Source organism: Limanda limanda, chromosome 10 (assembly GCF_963576545.1).
Source record: "Limanda limanda chromosome 10, fLimLim1.1, whole genome shotgun sequence".
Lineage (NCBI taxonomy): Eukaryota > Metazoa > Chordata > Actinopteri > Pleuronectiformes > Pleuronectidae > Limanda > Limanda limanda.
This window is the reverse complement of record NC_083645.1, coordinates 3,952,269-3,969,835: the sequence shown is the minus strand read 5'-3', so window position 1 is coordinate 3,969,835 and position 17,567 is coordinate 3,952,269. Positions and strand designations below refer to the sequence as shown.

At 40.4% G+C, this 17,567-nt stretch overlaps 1 protein-coding gene and 1 long non-coding RNA gene across 2 annotated transcripts; one reads left to right on the top strand and one right to left on the bottom strand.

The window, feature by feature from the left end:
- The first annotated feature begins 342 nt into the window (after positions 1-342).
- Positions 343-776, top strand: LOC133011277 (uncharacterized). The gene is made up of 3 exons (XR_009680740.1): positions 343-390; positions 478-540; positions 629-776. It is a non-coding gene; the product is annotated as an uncharacterized LOC133011277 (long non-coding RNA).
- Positions 777-839: 63 nt separating this feature from the next.
- On the bottom strand, positions 840-2,407 carry LOC133012226 (putative nuclease HARBI1). The gene is made up of 4 exons (XM_061080206.1): positions 1,777-2,407; positions 1,583-1,695; positions 1,391-1,502; positions 840-1,282 (listed from the first exon to the last, which is right to left on the bottom strand). The coding sequence occupies exons 1-4, from the start codon at positions 2,207-2,209 to the stop codon at positions 840-842; spliced, it is 1,101 nt and encodes a 366-aa protein (XP_060936189.1). The 5' UTR covers positions 2,210-2,407.
- Between the last annotated feature and the right edge of the window lie 15,160 nt (positions 2,408-17,567).

The following is a 17,567-nucleotide window of genomic DNA, read 5'->3' as shown; positions in this document are numbered from 1 at the left end:
ATTCATCTTAGACACAACTTAGTTGGCACACTGATTTTTCTTGTAGCAGTAAGCTACAGTTCTTTGCAATTGGCTGCTTTTGCTTTCAGATATCAATCTATTTTAAGGTGACTCAGAGTTTGAAAAATTGTGTTTAAATTAGGTGGGGCACTTTTCTGGGTAATCATCAACTGTCTAATCTTCATTTTCTACCAGTTACTGATGGTGTAATCTGTCTCGTTGAGCCTTCTGCCATAACAGACCTCCATGCTGTTGTAAGTACTCTTAATATTCCACAGATTTTTCATAATTGGTAGAATATAACACACACATTCTGTTTCATTACAGGTGGATGATGAAGAAACCTTATCAGCTGCCACAGAGAGGGAAGATGCAGAGAGGCCTGCTGAAGTATACACCTTTTTTTTTTTAAATAACTTTGGCTCAGTTAATAGTGTTGTTCCACAATACAACTTGCAACTTCTTTCTCTCTAACAGAGCCATGCTGGAAATTACAATGGGGAAGAAGGTCCATCAACCTCCACAGCACAGCTTACCTCAGTAAGATGTTGTTCAGCATTGACCCACAACTTACAATGACACTAAATAGACATGGCACTGAAATTCAATGTCATTTATGTTCCTATAGCTCCCTGTGAAACAACTTTACAAGGTATATTTAGAATCTCAAATAAACAAATCACACCTAGAAATGGAGCACATAAGGCTGCAGATCACCAAAACAGAAAAGGAAATACAACTGCTGGACCATCAGTTAAAGGTGGGTGACGTGCCCACAGGTGGATGTTTTTTAATTGTTTCAACAACAAAGGATTAACAACTGTACAAAATTTGTCCTTCTAGGAAATAAAGAAGACCTCATGAAATGAGATGCATATTGTCGTTCTTGAACATTGGGGAGGTGATGGGTCAGTTAGAAATGATTGACACATCATGTCTCTAACAGCTCTTCCATCTCGTGTATCAGCAGGGGGGGTATGATTAATACCTGGATCACAGGGGGAAAGAGTAGGACATTGTTCTCCTCTAATAGTGGCAATGTTGTGGAGAACCACACATGCCACTATAATGTCACAAGCTCTCTCTGGGGTGACCCTGAGCCTACGAAGGCACTGGAACCGGGCCTTGAGTATCCCGATGGTCATCTCCACTCTGGCTCGTGTCCTGCAGTGAGCCAAGTTGTAGTGTCGCTGTGGGCCAGGCTCAGGGTCAGGGTAAGGGGTCAGCAGATAGCGCTGGCAGGGGTACCCTCTGTCTCCGAGTAGGTAACCATCGAACTCTACTATGATAATACAAGATACAGTTTGTTTCAGTTGCAATAGGAGGAAACAAAATATTTGATCATAGGGTATAACTATATACTGTATATAAATTATATATATAAACTCACCAGCGGCAAATCTGGCACTCAGTGTCGACTCACGAAACATTCGTGAGTCATGCACAGACCCAGGCCACTTCGCTTCCACATTGTTAATCATGTGGGCTCCATCACATATGATCTTCACAGTGGAGAACAGTAATTAGCTGTATGGTGTAGTGTATTTAATTTGGAATGTTAAAGGCTACTATTTAGGCCTACCTGCACATTAATGCTGTGGACAGATTTCCTATTCACATAATCTCCTTCATTTATTGAAGGAGCGATGATAGGAATGTGAGTGCCATCTATGCAGCCAATCACACCTGGAAACCCTAAAATATATCAAATTGACTGATTAGTGCTTCAAGTCTCAAAGCTTTATGACATAAATGAATTACTGCTTAGACTGATACCTGCAATTCTGTGGAACTCTTCTTTGAGAAGTCTGGTGGGTCTGTGACTTGGGAACACTACAAACGAGCATAGTAGCCGTTTCAGTGCAAGTGTCACATTTCGGACAGCCCGACAGACAGTTGCCTTGGACACATGCTCTGCATCACCGACGTTATACAAAACACTGCCGTTGGCAAAAAAACGAAGTGCAATACAAAGAATTTGCTCGGAACTGAGAGCATGTCCACGATGCGTCATGTGAGCGATGTGAGGGCTGAGAATATCGTTTATATAAATTATAGATGATGCAGAGAAACGGAAACGCTCAAACAGATACTCATCAGGGAATGATAAAACATCCAATCGGGGTCTAATAATCCTCTCCCGGTGGAGATGTCTGCGGAGTATCTGCGCCTCGACATCAACTGGCTCTTCAATAAAAGGACACGCCATGTCTGCCACTGCCTTCAGTCTGCAGGCTTCAACTTAAGAGCAGGAGAAACTCGGGGTTAGTTGAAGAAAACCTGCCAGCGAGCAGGTTAGGTTCACGGAGTATGTTGCCAGGGTAACTGACTCAGAGTAAAGCTGAACTGGCTTTGTGAAACTGAAAAACCAGAGTTTCCCTCATCTCAGGGTTAACTAACTCAGAGTTTTCACTAAACCTGCTTTGTGAAACGGGCCCCTGGTGTGGAAATAAATAAAAAAAATCATAAAAAAAATTTCAAAGTTAAAAAAGAAAGTTATGTTGAACCAGCCCACTTCCGGGTTAGGCACCGCCCACTCCGAGTACGGATACGGATAATTCATATGGTTAACAGATACAGATACAGATAATGCTGTACTCGCTCATCCCTATTCTACACTCCACGCTTTTCCTTCACAGCACGTGGAGGGAACACGTAGGAGGGACGCCCGTATTTTAACGTTACATTTTGGCCCCAGTTATATTGTGTTTATTTATTTTTGGATGTGGGTTATTTTGTTGTTTGTTTAAATTGTTTTTAAACCTTGACTTGTTTTAATCTTCTTTTTGTTGTGGTCAAGTGCTGTGGCCCGGAGGCGGCGACCCATTTCCTGGTGGTGGGAGTTCTTCACGATCTGTTTTGTTTGGTGTGCTCACTGTGCTGTGTCACGGGTGGCATGCTTTGTTAATCCCTCCCCCCTTTTGTTTGGTTTTCGTCGCCGCGGTAAGTCACAGCCCTGTCCAGTGGTCAAGCATTTTAATTCAAGTGTCAAGTGTGTTTATTGTGTTTTTGATTATGTGTATTTTATTTATTAAAGTAACTCTTTATTAGTTAAACACGTCTCTTGCCCAAGTGATTCCAAAGAACCTGTGCTGTCTTATGTAAAATATAATAATAGTCCTGAGGTGAAACTCCCCTGGTGGCGTTGTTTGCAATCATTAATTTCCCCACTTTACCACCTCGCTACACTAGTATTGTTGTTTTGGATGTTGTTGGTCTTGCTCAGCGTAGAGCATGAAGTCAACAGTCTCCCCACGGACGCTGGACTTCTGGATAAACTGGGGGCTGTTGTTGTTGGCACTGCGAAGGGTACTCTCCATTTTGCAATTCAAGTGGCTAGTGTGTTTTACAATTGGCATTATGAGGAAATTGAGGAGGGTAAAAGACTTGCCTCCTCCTGGAATGGAGGAGGCGTTGACTTCTCTCTGGCTGATCAGGGTCACTCTCAGTTCTGCATGAACTATTTTGTATCTAGTGATGAGAACATTAAGAAAAAGTGTTGGAACGTTAACACACAAGGAAGCAATGATATAATTCTTGGCCTGGGAGAGTCACATGAATTACAGTATAAGACACTACATAAGAAAATACTCATGTTCATACCAGCTGGCTCTGTGAAAGTGGTTTCTGGTTAGGAAGCGGTGTCAAATTCAAGATATGGAATATACAAAAGGAAACAGCGATTTGAATCACTTTTTTGCAGTTGACAAATCAGAGGACAAGCAAACGATGGAGCTGGTGTTGACTTACTACTACCAGCTCTATGGGGAACCAGGTGATGACATATTCTTCCTCGGTCCTGAGAGAATTTACCTTGTGCATTTAGACCTTGTATTATCTACGGTGTCAAAATTGAACATTTAACAGCACTTCCGCGCAATCCAATTCTATCAGACAATTTAATAACCTTTGATTTTTCATTATCTGAAAATATGCCACTAATAAACTCATTTTGTAGATGTCTGTGATAGTGCTGTAGCTACATTTAAGGAAATAATTCCGATTAAATTTAAACCCGTATTATCCATTGATATAAACAACAAATTCATTAAAAACCCTAGCTCCATTGAGATTGACCATCTCGTCGGTAGCTCTGCAGACTCTTTACGATTAACATTAGACTCAATAGCGCCTCTAAAAAACAAACATCTGAAACATGATAAATTAGCTCTGTGGTATAATTTCAAGAGACGCGAGTTAAAACAAGTATCAAGAAAACTAGAAAGGAAGTGGCGCTCCAGCAACAGTGTTGCAAATCTCCTAGACAAAGAGGGAAGAGTAATGTTAAAGCATATAAAAAGGCTCTCCACAAAGCAAGAGCTGCCTACTCTTCAAAACTAATAGAAGAGAATAAAAACAACCCCAGGTTTCTCTTCAGCATTGTAGCCAGTCACACCTCCACCAAACCCAGTATTCCTCAATCCCTTAATAGCAATATGACCTTTTTTAATGATAAAATTCGAACTATTAGAAATAAACTCAACCATCTCCTGCCCTCAATTGGCACCGATACCCTATCAATAACAGAAATCTCAGAAACGGCTGAGAATCCTACCAATCATTTAGACAGCTTTTCTCTGATCACCCGTGAACAGTTTACCAAAATAATCTCAGGTTCTAAACCAACAACCTGTATCTTAGAACCCATTCCTACAAAATTACCTAAAGAAATTCTGCCCCTAATTGATAGTTCGTTACTTAACACAATCAATCTGTCATTATCATCAGGATATGTACCACAGTCCTTTAAAAAAGCAGCAATCAAACCCCTTCTCAAAAAACCTACCCTAGACCCAGAGGTTTTAGTCAAATACAGACCAATATCTAATCTCCCCTTCCTGTCTAAAATCTTAGAAAAAGTTGTAGCCAATCAGCTGTGTGAGTTTCTCCAGGCAATTCATATATTTGAAGCCTTTCAGTCTGGGTTTAGAGCCAATCACAGCACAGAGACAGCCTTGGCAAAAGTCACTAATGACCTTCTAATAGCTTCAGATCAGTGATTTGTGTCTGTCCTCGTTCTGTTAGATCTCAGGGCAGCATTCGACACAATTGCATTTTATTACAGAGACTAGAAAAGTTAATAAACATTAAAGGAACCGCCCTAAACTGGTTTAAATCTTATTTTTCTGATCGCTTCCAATTCGTGCAAATTAATGATGAGCACCAAAGTTAACCATGGTGTTCCATAGGGCTCTGTGCTATAAAAAGGTATAAAGGTATTGATGTCTGATCTACTGAGTGGGCCACATGGCTTTCATAGTACTGCCATACAAAACAGTAGCCAGTCAGATTTACCTTGAGCCTCAGTGTACCCTCAAGTTCGGCCTGTATCATTGTATCATTGATTACAAGGCAAGAACACCTGATGATGCTAAGGTGCAAAGGGAATTTATGACACACAGAGCTTATCTTTCCAGATTCTCCTTCCTCTTCTCCATCCTTATCACACCAAAGTAATTCATATCTCATCAATACATGTTACTGACTTGACCCCTTCCCCGGAGTCCCTTTGCCTTATCGTCCGCAGATCCAGGGCCGCAGTTGTGGCCACATCATGGATTACGATTTGTGGATAGCAAATCAGAGGTCGCAATGGCGGATCCAGTATGGTGGATTCTATATCGTGCACGGCCGAGGTGGCAGCTGATGATGGATCCTAAAGGCGGCAGTGGACAATGACTGTGGACTTGGTGGCATCCGATCTTGATGGTGGATCATGATCTTGCTGGCTGCTGACCAGAGACTATGATTGCAGCAGGACTGCTTGACATAGTATTTCTCCTCAGATACTTGATCTTGATCCTCAGATACTTGATATTCAAGTATCTGACCTTCAGTTATCCTTCAAAATGTTTACCCTCATCAATGCTGCTTAAACCTTTATCCTGATGATGTTTTCCTCTACGCTTGACATCTATTTCCCTTCTGTCCGTCCTGGGACAGGGATCCCTCACATGTGGCTCTCTGAGGTTTCTACATATTTGTACCTGTTAAAACGGTTTTTAGTAGTTTTTCCTTGCTCTTGTTGAGGGTTAAGGACATAGGATGTCACACCATGTTCAAGCCCTATGAGACAAATTGTGATTTGTGAATATGGGCTATACAAATAAAATGTGATTGATTTAATAATTAACAAATTCTCACTCATGCCTTTGTCGCAAGCTTTATAGATTACTGCAAATTTATATCCGCTGGGCTTCCCATCAACCACCTCTAACTTTTGCAAAACACAGCAACTCTGTTTCTAACAAGTCCGAAATATGAGCACGTGATCACTGCCATTCTCGCCTCATTGGACTGAGACCCCGTGGTTTTAGAATAATTATAATATCTATTAACTAACTACTATATTATTCTCTGAATCCCTGAACGGCTTTGCACCACGTACCTAGCAGACCCTCTAACCTCTTATCCAAAAATCGTAATCTTTGTTCTGCTAACCAGCTCTCAGTACCCAGGGCAAGACTACAGACAGAGGGAGGGAGGGCCTTCACTGTAAGGGCTCTACAGCTGCAAACCAACCTCCCTCTGTCTATCAAGCCACATCAGTGTCTTCTTTTAAAACTCTTTTTAAAATACGTTTTTCAAACAATTCCTTTTAAAAATATATTTTTTGGTTTTATTGTTTATTTAATCCATTGTCATTAACTTAAATTGGTAATCGCGCTGCATGTATTTTCTGCTTGCATGTCTTTGAAACACTTTGCACACCTGTTTCTTGAAGAATGCTGTCTTAATATAGTTTTTGTTATTATTGTAGAATTTTTTGTGAGGATATTAATTATATTACTACTGGCCCACAGAACTGACTGAAAATTAAACAGTGCCTGTGTGGTGGTGTGATAAAGGTTTATTCTCAGTAAGGGAGTCACTGATAACTTGACCATGACCTCCTTCATGAGGATTAGTGTGTATGGAGGCAGAATTAACCAAAAGATCGTCCTCCAACACTGTGATGAATCGCCAGGGTAACCGGTACATATGAGAACCCTGCCCCCAGGGAGAATAAAATAACTTCTGTTACACAGGATCAGAAACAATGAATCAAACTAATGGTTAAGACAAACAGCTTTATAGGTGGATTACACCTAATTAACAAATCAGAAAGAATGGGTTGTTTTGCAAGTGACTGCCAGTGTGCAAAGTAACCATAATGTTTCTTCATGACATACCAGTGGTGAGCCTTATTATCTGCACAACAGCACAATCCCCATCAATCATCTCTGACTTAAACTAGCATTATTGCGGTTCTATAGTTAATCATTTCTACGGCTTCAATTGTCTTATCACAAAACCAATGTTCTTAAATATAATACATTAAATTCGGTTTCCTTCACTGTCCGTACCTATTCAATTTGACTAACGTCTGTCTGTGGGCCTGTGGAACACATATCTCGAGAACCGTTGATCTTGTCCGCTTTACATTTGGCATGTGCATTCTTAATGGACCAGGGAAGTGCATTGTCAAAGTTAATGCCATTTGGACACATGATACATGCATTAATAGCCTAAACTTTGAATAAACAGACGATCAGCGCGCTGTAGCTGTCGGTGGGGGTGTGTGCCTTCAGTCTGTGGACCGAGTTGAACACATCTTCTACACCCTCTGATAAACCACAGCAGTGGCCAGCCAATGGCTCAAACAGTGGCTAAAAATCGGCACCAGATCATTTTGATTATTTCTTCCATATTGGACAGAACCAGAAAGTACAGGAGTCATGGTTGATCTCCGAAATGTCAATAGAATCTCTCTCTTTCGCGATTTTTTTGATGAAAACACTGACAAGTAGGAGGGCATTTCTACAAAGTGTATTTTGTAATTTTTTTAAATATTATAATTTCCTAAAAGTTTCCTTGAAAATAAATCTGTTCATAACTATATAAGGCAATGGCGACAGTGTTCAGTTGGTTCATTGTAATGAATTAATCTGAAGTGACCATCAGCGTGACTTTGAGGTCGTAGATACTGAACTTTTAAAATTAAATATCTAAATATAGCGATTTTTATGATAATCTGAAAATCTGATTATGTCAAGCTACGATCGGTCACAATGTAATGTCATCAAAGACCTACCCTGGGTATAAAAGCAGCTTTGCTTTCAATGACATGTTCCCCTGTAATTAGTTTCAAAGTTCTTCACAGCTATAAAAAAAAACAATGAATGTGACTTGACGGCAAAAAGCTCAGCAGACCATAGTGACCATATGTAATTGAAAAAGTAAAAAGCTGTGTTACAGTTTTTCCTTTTGAAGCTCTGACTAACTGTCATGAATAATTAATAACAATGGGATGGGCACAACATCTCCATAAGCTTATACCCGGTTGCAGCTGCAGCTGCTGGTAGCGAAATAATTGAGAAAACTCCACATTCAGATTAGAGAAAATGAGACTTTCATTATAAAATTAATTGGGGCTTTACACACAAATGAGTTCTTTGAAAGATGCTTCGGTTTACTACTTGCAAATGCCATGTTCAACTGTTTTCCATTATAAACATCACATTTGACTTATTGTACAATATAACTGGCATATTAAGCATTTAAACAATTTGGAAGGATTAATCTCTTCATTCAGTTCTACAGTCAAATGGGGTAAGTGGCCCACTTGCTCTCCTGTCTATAAAAACAAAGTTTATTTACACAGCACTTTTCACAGAAATGTCACAAAGTACCTCATGATCAAAGTGATAAAATCAAAAGTCAGATAAAAACAAAAAAAATAAAAGGTAACAGATGAAATATTCAAGGGGAGTGGATATAAGAGACCTAGATTTCTTTCTGAAACGATGGCTTTTAGCTGCTTTCTACAAAGTCTACAGAGTCCAAACTCCTCAAGCTTACTGAGAGACCAAAGCTTAGGGGCCTCACCCATGATCCTGCAGAATGTTATAGCGTGTCAGAGGTACACCATAGTCCAAAATAAGTGATTTCACAGCAAAAAAAACAAACATGATTCAGCTTGATCCAGAATTAGTCAGACCAAAAGAGTTAGTCTCGTTCTGGGTCAGTTGGACCAGTCTGTAGTCCACATGCTTTAGCACGCCAGGCTGCCTGTCACTCGGTGCTGACACAAAATGATAACAACATCAGCCAGTTTCCACATTTAAATTCAGCTCACTATGATTTGTATTTGGATCTGCAAGCACACTCATGAATATCCTTAAATATACCAGAATTTTTTCATCAAGATCCCTGATTCATTTTAAAACCATCTAGATTTCCGGAATTACCATTGAACACATTATTATTTATCAAACCCCTTTGTGTGAAGCTATTGTTGGGTTGCAGAGTCTCACTGCTGGGCCACTGAGAGTACTACTACTGGAGTCAGAGAAGGACTCTCAGAAATTGTAAAAGAGTTTATTAAGTTCTATGAGCCAGCAACCAAAAAAGCCCGGGCCTGTCCAGATTCAGACTGAAGAATGTCTCCAAAGGGTCCTCTTTTATATGGTGGAATTCTTCAGGAGTCTCCACTCAAATTTTTCTTAAGATCTATCGGATTCGTTCTTTGTAATAGTATGCAATTTCATCTGGGAATTTACAATAAGTCTAGCCCAAGATACTTAAGCAAATGTTGCCTTGGAACTTTGCGATTCCTTCCTGCCACCACTTCTGGCACTTCCATTGATGGTGCCTGACTCGATTATTTCCCGGCCCCTACTGAATAGGCTTTTTTAATAAAGGGTCTAAGTATAGTACCTAGCTTTTGCAGTAATATTGTAATGACTAAAATCATATAGTAAATGACTAAATAATAAAATAAAAATAAAGTTATGACTATTAAGAGAGTGAATGATATATGCAGTAGTTAAAAGAGCCAAATTATGGCTGAATGATGGTCTGACTCTCTTTTACTGATGGTTCACAACACTTTATAAACCACATCATAATATCACAAACATAACAAACAATTATTAGTGTGAATGATAGTCTCAGTATGAACAGACTTTGCCCCACACATTGTAAATTTAACACACACACACACACACAAAGTAACTGAGTGTTTGTTTTATTCACTCCAGAGTTTATGAGACTGCATTTAAACATCATGAAAATGACGTGTCAATATTTTTGTGCTCAGTACAACACGAGACGTGACGCTCAGTCAGGACTACTGACACCTAAATCATCCCAATAAAAAGTAACCTTAACTAACCCTAACCCTCTGAACTTGCACTACTTCATTTAAGTGTGAACTGGCTCAACACTGCAAACAGCTACTGGACACCAGTCAGCATTGAAAGGTAGAAGTAGTGGGACTGGATCATCACACTCCTGTGACCAATCCTGCATGAGAGTGCGGTTAGGACCGCCTTTCATTAGCAGAAATAAATAAATCTGGAAATATATTTGAGACATTTATACATTTCTGTATTTATTTATTTCCTTATTTATTTATGTATTATTTATTTATACTTAAGTCATGTATCATCCTCCTTATTGAACCTTCCCATATTACAATTCTGTAGCTGTAACAATGCAGAGATACAGCTACACATCAGTGTAATACGAGGGAGCAGACATAGGAAATATGAGTGACAGTTTTTTTATTGTACTTTGACAGGTTGCCTGTCACTTGATTAAATGTTATCATAGACTTCTGCATGTAATAAAACAGTGAAGGTAAAACATACAGACTCTACAACATGTTTGTCAGTTTCCCAGACGTACACTGTCTCCTGAACGTCGTCCCAAAGTGCTGGTGATGGTTTTACTCGGATGCAGCATCCATGCCGAAGCCGCAGTGCGCTAGCTCATGCAGAGACAAATGAAACGGCATGATTTCACTCGTCGGCCCGTTCCCTTTGGAAAGCTCAGCATCAAAGCAGCTCAGTGATGTGCTTCAGTGGCTTTACCTGAGGCGCCAGCGTCCCCCTGCACACAGTCTGAATGAACATACGCCTCATCTCACAGCAATCAGGGCAGAGATGGAAATACAAACGCCTGGCCCGTAATTTATTTATGAATGTCCTCACCCTGGTGACTAAACAGATGCTTTGCTCAGGTACGAAACAAAATGTTTGGGAGAAACACACACAGAGTGGGTTAGTGAGTGTGCCTCAGTACACAATTGTAATTGGATTCAAAGGCAGCGTGTGTATCCAGGTTTACATGGATGCCTGCATTTGTGTGTGTCTACATCTGTGTGTAGTTTGTACTTGATTTCCATCTGTGTGTCTCCATGAGAGCAGCAGCGTATGTTGGTGATAATCCTTCCATCATTTGACAACTGCATGCTCTACTACTGCATGGTAGCTGAGTATATGTGCAGCAAAGCACAATATGTGTGTTTGTTTTTGTGCACGTGTTTTCATCTCATGGGATACCTCCCTTCAAAGCAGAGGCAGGTAACAGGAGAGGATGTCTATCCCTTTCAGATGCCACTCACCTTGAGGCTCTGCTGCTACCCAGACATGGTGAGTTAACGCTGTTCGCAACACACACACTTTCTGATAATGAGCTGTAAGTCCACTCACAGTAAACAGCAGAGCGAAGGCATGAGGGAGTGGAAGAAAGAGGAAAAACAGGAGACGGAGGGAGAAGAGGCATTAACAGGAGGAGAAACAAATATGAGAAACAAAAAAATTGGATGGGTAAAGAAAATCTCCAGAGAGCATTGGGAAGATGAAATAAAAGGGACTAAAGACAGAGGGGGAGGGAAGGGACAGAGGGAAATCAGGGAGCCTAGAGGAGGGAGTGACAGAGGTGGTGCGGATGCGACTGAATGTTTCCAGACGGTGTCTGACAACACCAACTTTACATTTACATGAGTTCATGACAGACTGGCAGATGCTTCCGTCCAAGGAGACACTTATGTAACGTACAGTCGAAAAAACGATGGAGGGCTGATTGCTATGATGCTTGCTAAGTACACACACACATTATTCTATGGAGGCTGTTACTAGGGATATAGTGGCAAAAAAAAGTTGGGAAACTATCATTTTCGGGCAGGTCTCTCTTATTAGAAAGGTCGATTATATTTATACCAGGAGTCAAGAAGGTTGTTTAGCTTTCTTTTTTTTTGTTTTCTCAGCGAGTCATGTTCGACGTCACACAGATGCAGGAATCTGAGGAGCTCTCTACCTCACTGTCTTGCCAGGGTTGCGTCTTGCACGATAGGAAAATTGCTCTTGCACGTTGTTCCCAAGATGTGAGAAAGTACACACACATGGTTCAACGTGTCTTGCAAAGTGCAGCGTCAGCCTGTAGACCCACAAGTAGGAAGAAGAAATTAACACCATCAGCTGGGTTTCATGCTGCCATGACTTCAAATCGTGATCTGAGCCGTTACAAACCCGTGCCTACTGCATTCATTTGACCGGAGAGCTGACAAAAGCCAGATGTTAGTGGATTTTTTGACCTGTGGAAAAGAGGCTTTATTAACTGTTACTTGGAGCTTTAAAAAACATTTCATGTTCTCCGTCAAAAATTGAGAATGGGGGCCTCAGGCTCATAGCAACACTATGGAAAGCTATGTATACTTTAGTTGAAGCACAGCATTAACAATTTAAAGGAATAAAGACTAAGCATAATGTGATCATTTTTGTTTTTGTTTATTTATTCATTTTGAGTTTGTCACTTTCCAACTTCTCCGTCTTCTTGAACACATTAAATGTCAGACAGTTGAGTCCATCAGTTGCAAACTCAAAATAATTCAGATCTGGTATCATCTTTGAGAAAACACTTTGTGTTCCATTACAGGAGGAAATGTTATCTTTGGTTTCTTGTCATATTGTTTTGTACTAATGTTTGTAGTACCAATATAATGTGTATTTATTAAAATATTGCCAGCACACAGGTTTCCGCCCTTCAAAGCAGAGGCAGGTAACAATGGAGGGAATGTCTATCCCTTTCAGATGCCACTCATCTTGAGGCTCTACTGCTGCCCAGACATGCTGAGGTAATGCTGTTTGCAACACAAACACTTTGTGATAATGAGCTTGAAGTCCACTCACACATACCAGAGAGAAGGGCATCAGGCAGTGGAAGAAAGAGAAAAAACAGTAGACAGGAGAGGAGGCACAAACATGGGGAGAAATAAATATGAGAAACAAAAAAAGTGGATGGAAAAAGAATCTTAAGAGAGCATTAAATAAGATGAAATAAATGAGACTAAAGACAGAGGGGGAATCACTGCCCTGGAAACCATTCTTAAAGTACTACTGACTCCAGTCTCCTTAATTACATGGTCATCCAGCAGGTGGTGTGGATTCTCCACACGACAGACTGAGGGATTCATGCCTGCAAACAGGAGTCCACTGAGAACAGCAACACGCCTTCATCTTCAAAACAAAAAAACAGTGGGCTGTTATCATTTTCAAATTGACCTGAGATGACTCTTCAAGAATCTCATCCCTCCTTTTATAGCTTGCACATATAATAATACACAGACCTATGCTGAGTCATTAAGTTCAGGGACAAGATTTGGTCTTCTATTATAAAAGAAGCTCAGCAGGAACTTTGCTATTAGTGTAGACCATTTTACTGAGCGTTTACATGCGTGTGGGATCCATGCTGTGCATGACATTCCTGCAGCTGCAGCAGCTCAGTTGCAGCTGAGAGTTGCCGAGCGGCTTCACAGGAGGAAGTAAGAGCTGCGATTGAGGACTTTGTCGAGTAGGGAGAGAGAGAGAATTACTTAATTCCTCTTGATGCTGTCATCTTTCACAGCTGGACAAGGCGTGATCCCTCACCTGCCTCTTCAGTTATTGAGGAACAAGTTCCAAGGTGACAACTCTTTCATCATCTAAATAAGAATAAAATTCTCAATTGTCTTCAAAGGAGCCCAAGTTGAACACATTTTGTAGCTCGGTGAATTTCATTTTTTGTGGAGTATATTTCAGGAGGTACTTGCTGAAAATATACTGTAATTTTGCAGAATTTATAGGCCCGAGCCAAATTGGCTGTGGTTGCGCTGCGAATGGGCTGAGGAACGGCTTGCTTTTTTCCCTACGTCCATTTTAACAGGTTAGAGCAGCAGCCTGTGGTTCAGCTGTGGATGCCGCGCTGCTCTTCTAGAGATACGAGGCCTTGCCGATTTTCTACGCACACCGAGCATGTGTCACCACAGCATAGACAGATAAATTGATCTTTCAGCACAGTTTCAATGTTCATTATTAAATAATAAATATTTGCAACACTTCCTGTAGCCTAGCCATTTCAAAATAAATTACCCCAGGATTTCTGGTGACATTTTTTATAAGGTTATTATTGTGAAATATTTGCAAGAGAAAAATATGCACACCTTCGTATTGTATAGTACGGGTATGGTTCAGGGTGTAGAATTGAGTGACTTCTAGTGGTGTAGTTGCAAGTTGCAGTTGGACACCCCTCATATCACCCTCCCCTTCCAAACATGAAAGAGAACCTGTGGTAGTCTTCAGTTGTCATAAAAACTCAAACAATCTTTAGTTTGTCCAGTTTGGGCTACTGTAAAAAAAACATGGCTGCCTCCATAGAAAGGACCTACTCCTGATGTAAATTTAAAGTATTTGAATATAAGGGAGCATTCAAGGAGAAAGTTCAACAATTCTTACAATTTAGATTACACACTAATGTAAACATTGCTAGGATTTTTTTTAAATTAAAATTCTGCCAATAGATACCTTCACCTAAATCACACTGGACCTTGAAATACACAGGACTTTTTATTAAAGGAAATACAGTAGATGTACAAGAAACCTCAGAAAGGCTGTAGTTATATTAAGTTAGGGTAAAGAATTTCAGGTGATTAGCAATTGTGTCTCTCTCTCTCTCTCTCTCACACACACACACTAACAAATTTATGGATTTAAAAAAAAAGTTATCTGTATGTAAAAACACAGCACTGGCAGTTCCAGACAAGCAGCAGGCGACACAACCACAGCCAGTGTGGCGCTGAAGTTACAGGTTAACACTTTGACTAGTTAGAGGAAAAGAGGGACTGAAGCAAACCATCTTTGCGTTTCTACTGCAGTCCTTTTACTGACAACCCAAACTGTCAGATTCTTTCAAACAGAAAGAGTTAGAGAACATGGCATCCAAGTTGGTACGTGAGATTAAAGAAATATATATTTAAAATTAGCATCCATTCACAAATCCTTTAAAAATATTTTTTTAATAAATGTTAAATAAAATATAAGTGTAAGTTCATTAACTGAATATTATATTCAGTAGCCTATTAAATGTTATTCTCCTAAAAAAAAAATCAGAGTCTCCCCCATACCAGGACCATTTGACCCAACTTGGCACATGCTACCCGTCATCTTTATTATGATCCCAAAAGAGGGCACTTTAAGATGATAATTGTTATGTGCACAAATCTTTATCATTGAGATAATTATTTATTTATTAATAAGTCTTTAGTTATTTTTATATTTTTTAATTTCCAAACGGTTCAAGAGAAACTGCTCCTAAGCCTTGGGGAGGCTTTCACATGCAAATGACAATGCGACAATGTGACTGCTACTGGTGGGAGCCAGGGCACACCCGAGCTTTCACCGCTGGAGATAAGGATGGCCTTGATTCTCGGGGTAACTAGTTTGAGTGGCATTGTGTCAGATAAGGAGGGTGACAACGACATGGCTGAGATCTCAGACAACCCAGGTAAAGCACAATTTGTTAAATGAGGAATTACACTTGTGTTAAAGTACGATAATTATGTTTCTGTTCCTCCAGAGTCGACTGGGGCAGTAGGTGGAGAGGATGCCCCCGGCTTGGATGTGTAGAGCCAGGCCATCGTGCCACCACATTCGTCAAGACCAATTTTCAGTCACATATCATTTGAATCTTGGTGTGCACGTGTTAACATACAGTCGTTCTCTGATGGAGCCCTTATAGCAATATGAATGCAGTCAATTGCGCCGATTACATTCGGCATACCAGTCAGTGCTGCACATTGCCTTTTAATGTTAGCCAGAGTGGTTAATAGTTGCGTTGGCACCGGGATGATACAATTACGTTGGGTCGGTCTCTCTAATGCTGGACCCAGCTCAGCACAATTCCAAGAGCATAGATCTCGGGAATCTAAGTAATTAGCCATTAGTTCTTCATCATGGGCCAGGAGATCTGTGTGGTCCCCATAAAACTATTATAAAATATTCAACTTTTTAAAAAAAAGGAAAGCGAGACTGCAGCAGTAAAAATGTAACTAAAAACCACAACCTTAACTAAATGGTCACTCAACCAAAAAACAGCACACATGACTTAACAGAGGAGATCACCACCACACACCGCTTGAACGCTGGCACTTGGCCCACTGGGGCTGGCTGGCTGCCTCTCTGGGCCTTTAACCACCATGGCCTTGATTGGTGATTGAGCCCAGCCCTGAACACACACACACACTGCAGCTGCAGGGAAAACGGTGGCGCCTGAATGGATGCTGGGGGGAGAGCAGAGAGAATACACAACACATCTTGTGTGGGGTCACTAAGAAGGGGCTGAGATATATTTCAGAAGAATCACGAGATAAGAGCCACAGCTGATATTTATTTGAGGGGTGGTGTGGCCTAGGGGGTAGAGTGGGCGTTCTCCAACAAGAAGGTTGCCGGTTCAATCCCCACTCTTCCCCATCTGCATGCCAAAGAGTCCTTGGCAAGATACTGAACCCCTAAAAATGGCCCCTCATGAATGTTGAGTGTACTAAAAATGTAAGTTGCTTTGGACAAAAAAATGACATGTAATGTAACTATGATCCAAGATTTGAATTACACTCATTTAGATAACTCTTCTGTTAATCAGAATAAGACTCAGATGAGCTTACATGCAGTCACTTCTCCTAAGGTCATAATGAGAAAACAGACATATTTGAGAATAATCATGAGATCAAAGAGGCGTAGCCGAGAGTGATATGAGGTCTTTCCATGCTCCCATTTTCAGTCGCCTTGAATTAGACTTATTTAAGATTATTTAGAGATCTGTTTTGATCAGAGAAAGACCTAAATGAGACAATGTGGTTGTTTCTCCTGATCTGAATTTAGGAAATAGTGGATCTCTTCTTGGATTGAGCTTTCCTATGGGAAGGCCCCAAATCATTCAGTGCTTTGAAGGTAAATAACAGCTTCAAGCTTTCTTGGTTTTCGTGAGGTCTGCTGATTTTTGGAAAGACCTGTTATATAATTAAAAATTAATAAGCAAAGTGCTTTCCGTTGGAAATGAGTGAAACAGGAAGGTTCAACGACAGAGTTTCTATTATATTTGTTTGTTGTTCTGCAGGTTTACCATGAAACTTGATGGAAGGATTTGCTAAGAGTCAGGGAAAAAGACATTTGATTTAATCACTTTCTTTACTTTCAATATACCCTCATCAAGCTATATTACAGCAATACTAGATAATGACCCTTAAGGGCCCATCTTAGTTCCTTATATGATGTATTCAGATAAAGTTCTATGTCCATCCTCTCAATTTTTATCCCATATGAAATTACCCTCTTCACTGTTGATGGCAGCTTCAGTGGAGATGGTATTATTCTCTCTGCTCCAATTTAGATAGAGTAGGTGACTCAGGGGTAAATCCAGGGATGGGTCCCTGAAGTGCCCATTTCCTGTCAATTGTTGTTTTTAAAGTAGACAATGTGCTTGAACCGCAA

Excerpts from the sequence above, each read along its gene's own strand:
- LOC133012226 (XM_061080206.1), bottom strand. The coding sequence starts at position 2,209 with ATGGCGTGTCCTTTTATTGAAGAGCCAGTTGATGTCGAGGCGCAGATA. Across the intron at positions 1,696-1,776 it reads AGAGTTCCACAGAATTGCAG|GGTTTCCAGGTGTGATTGGC; the intron begins GTATCAGTCTAA and ends GATATATTTTAG. Across the intron at positions 1,283-1,390 it reads GAGTGCCAGATTTGCCGCTG|TAGAGTTCGATGGTTACCTA; the intron begins GTGAGTTTATAT and ends GTATTATCATAG.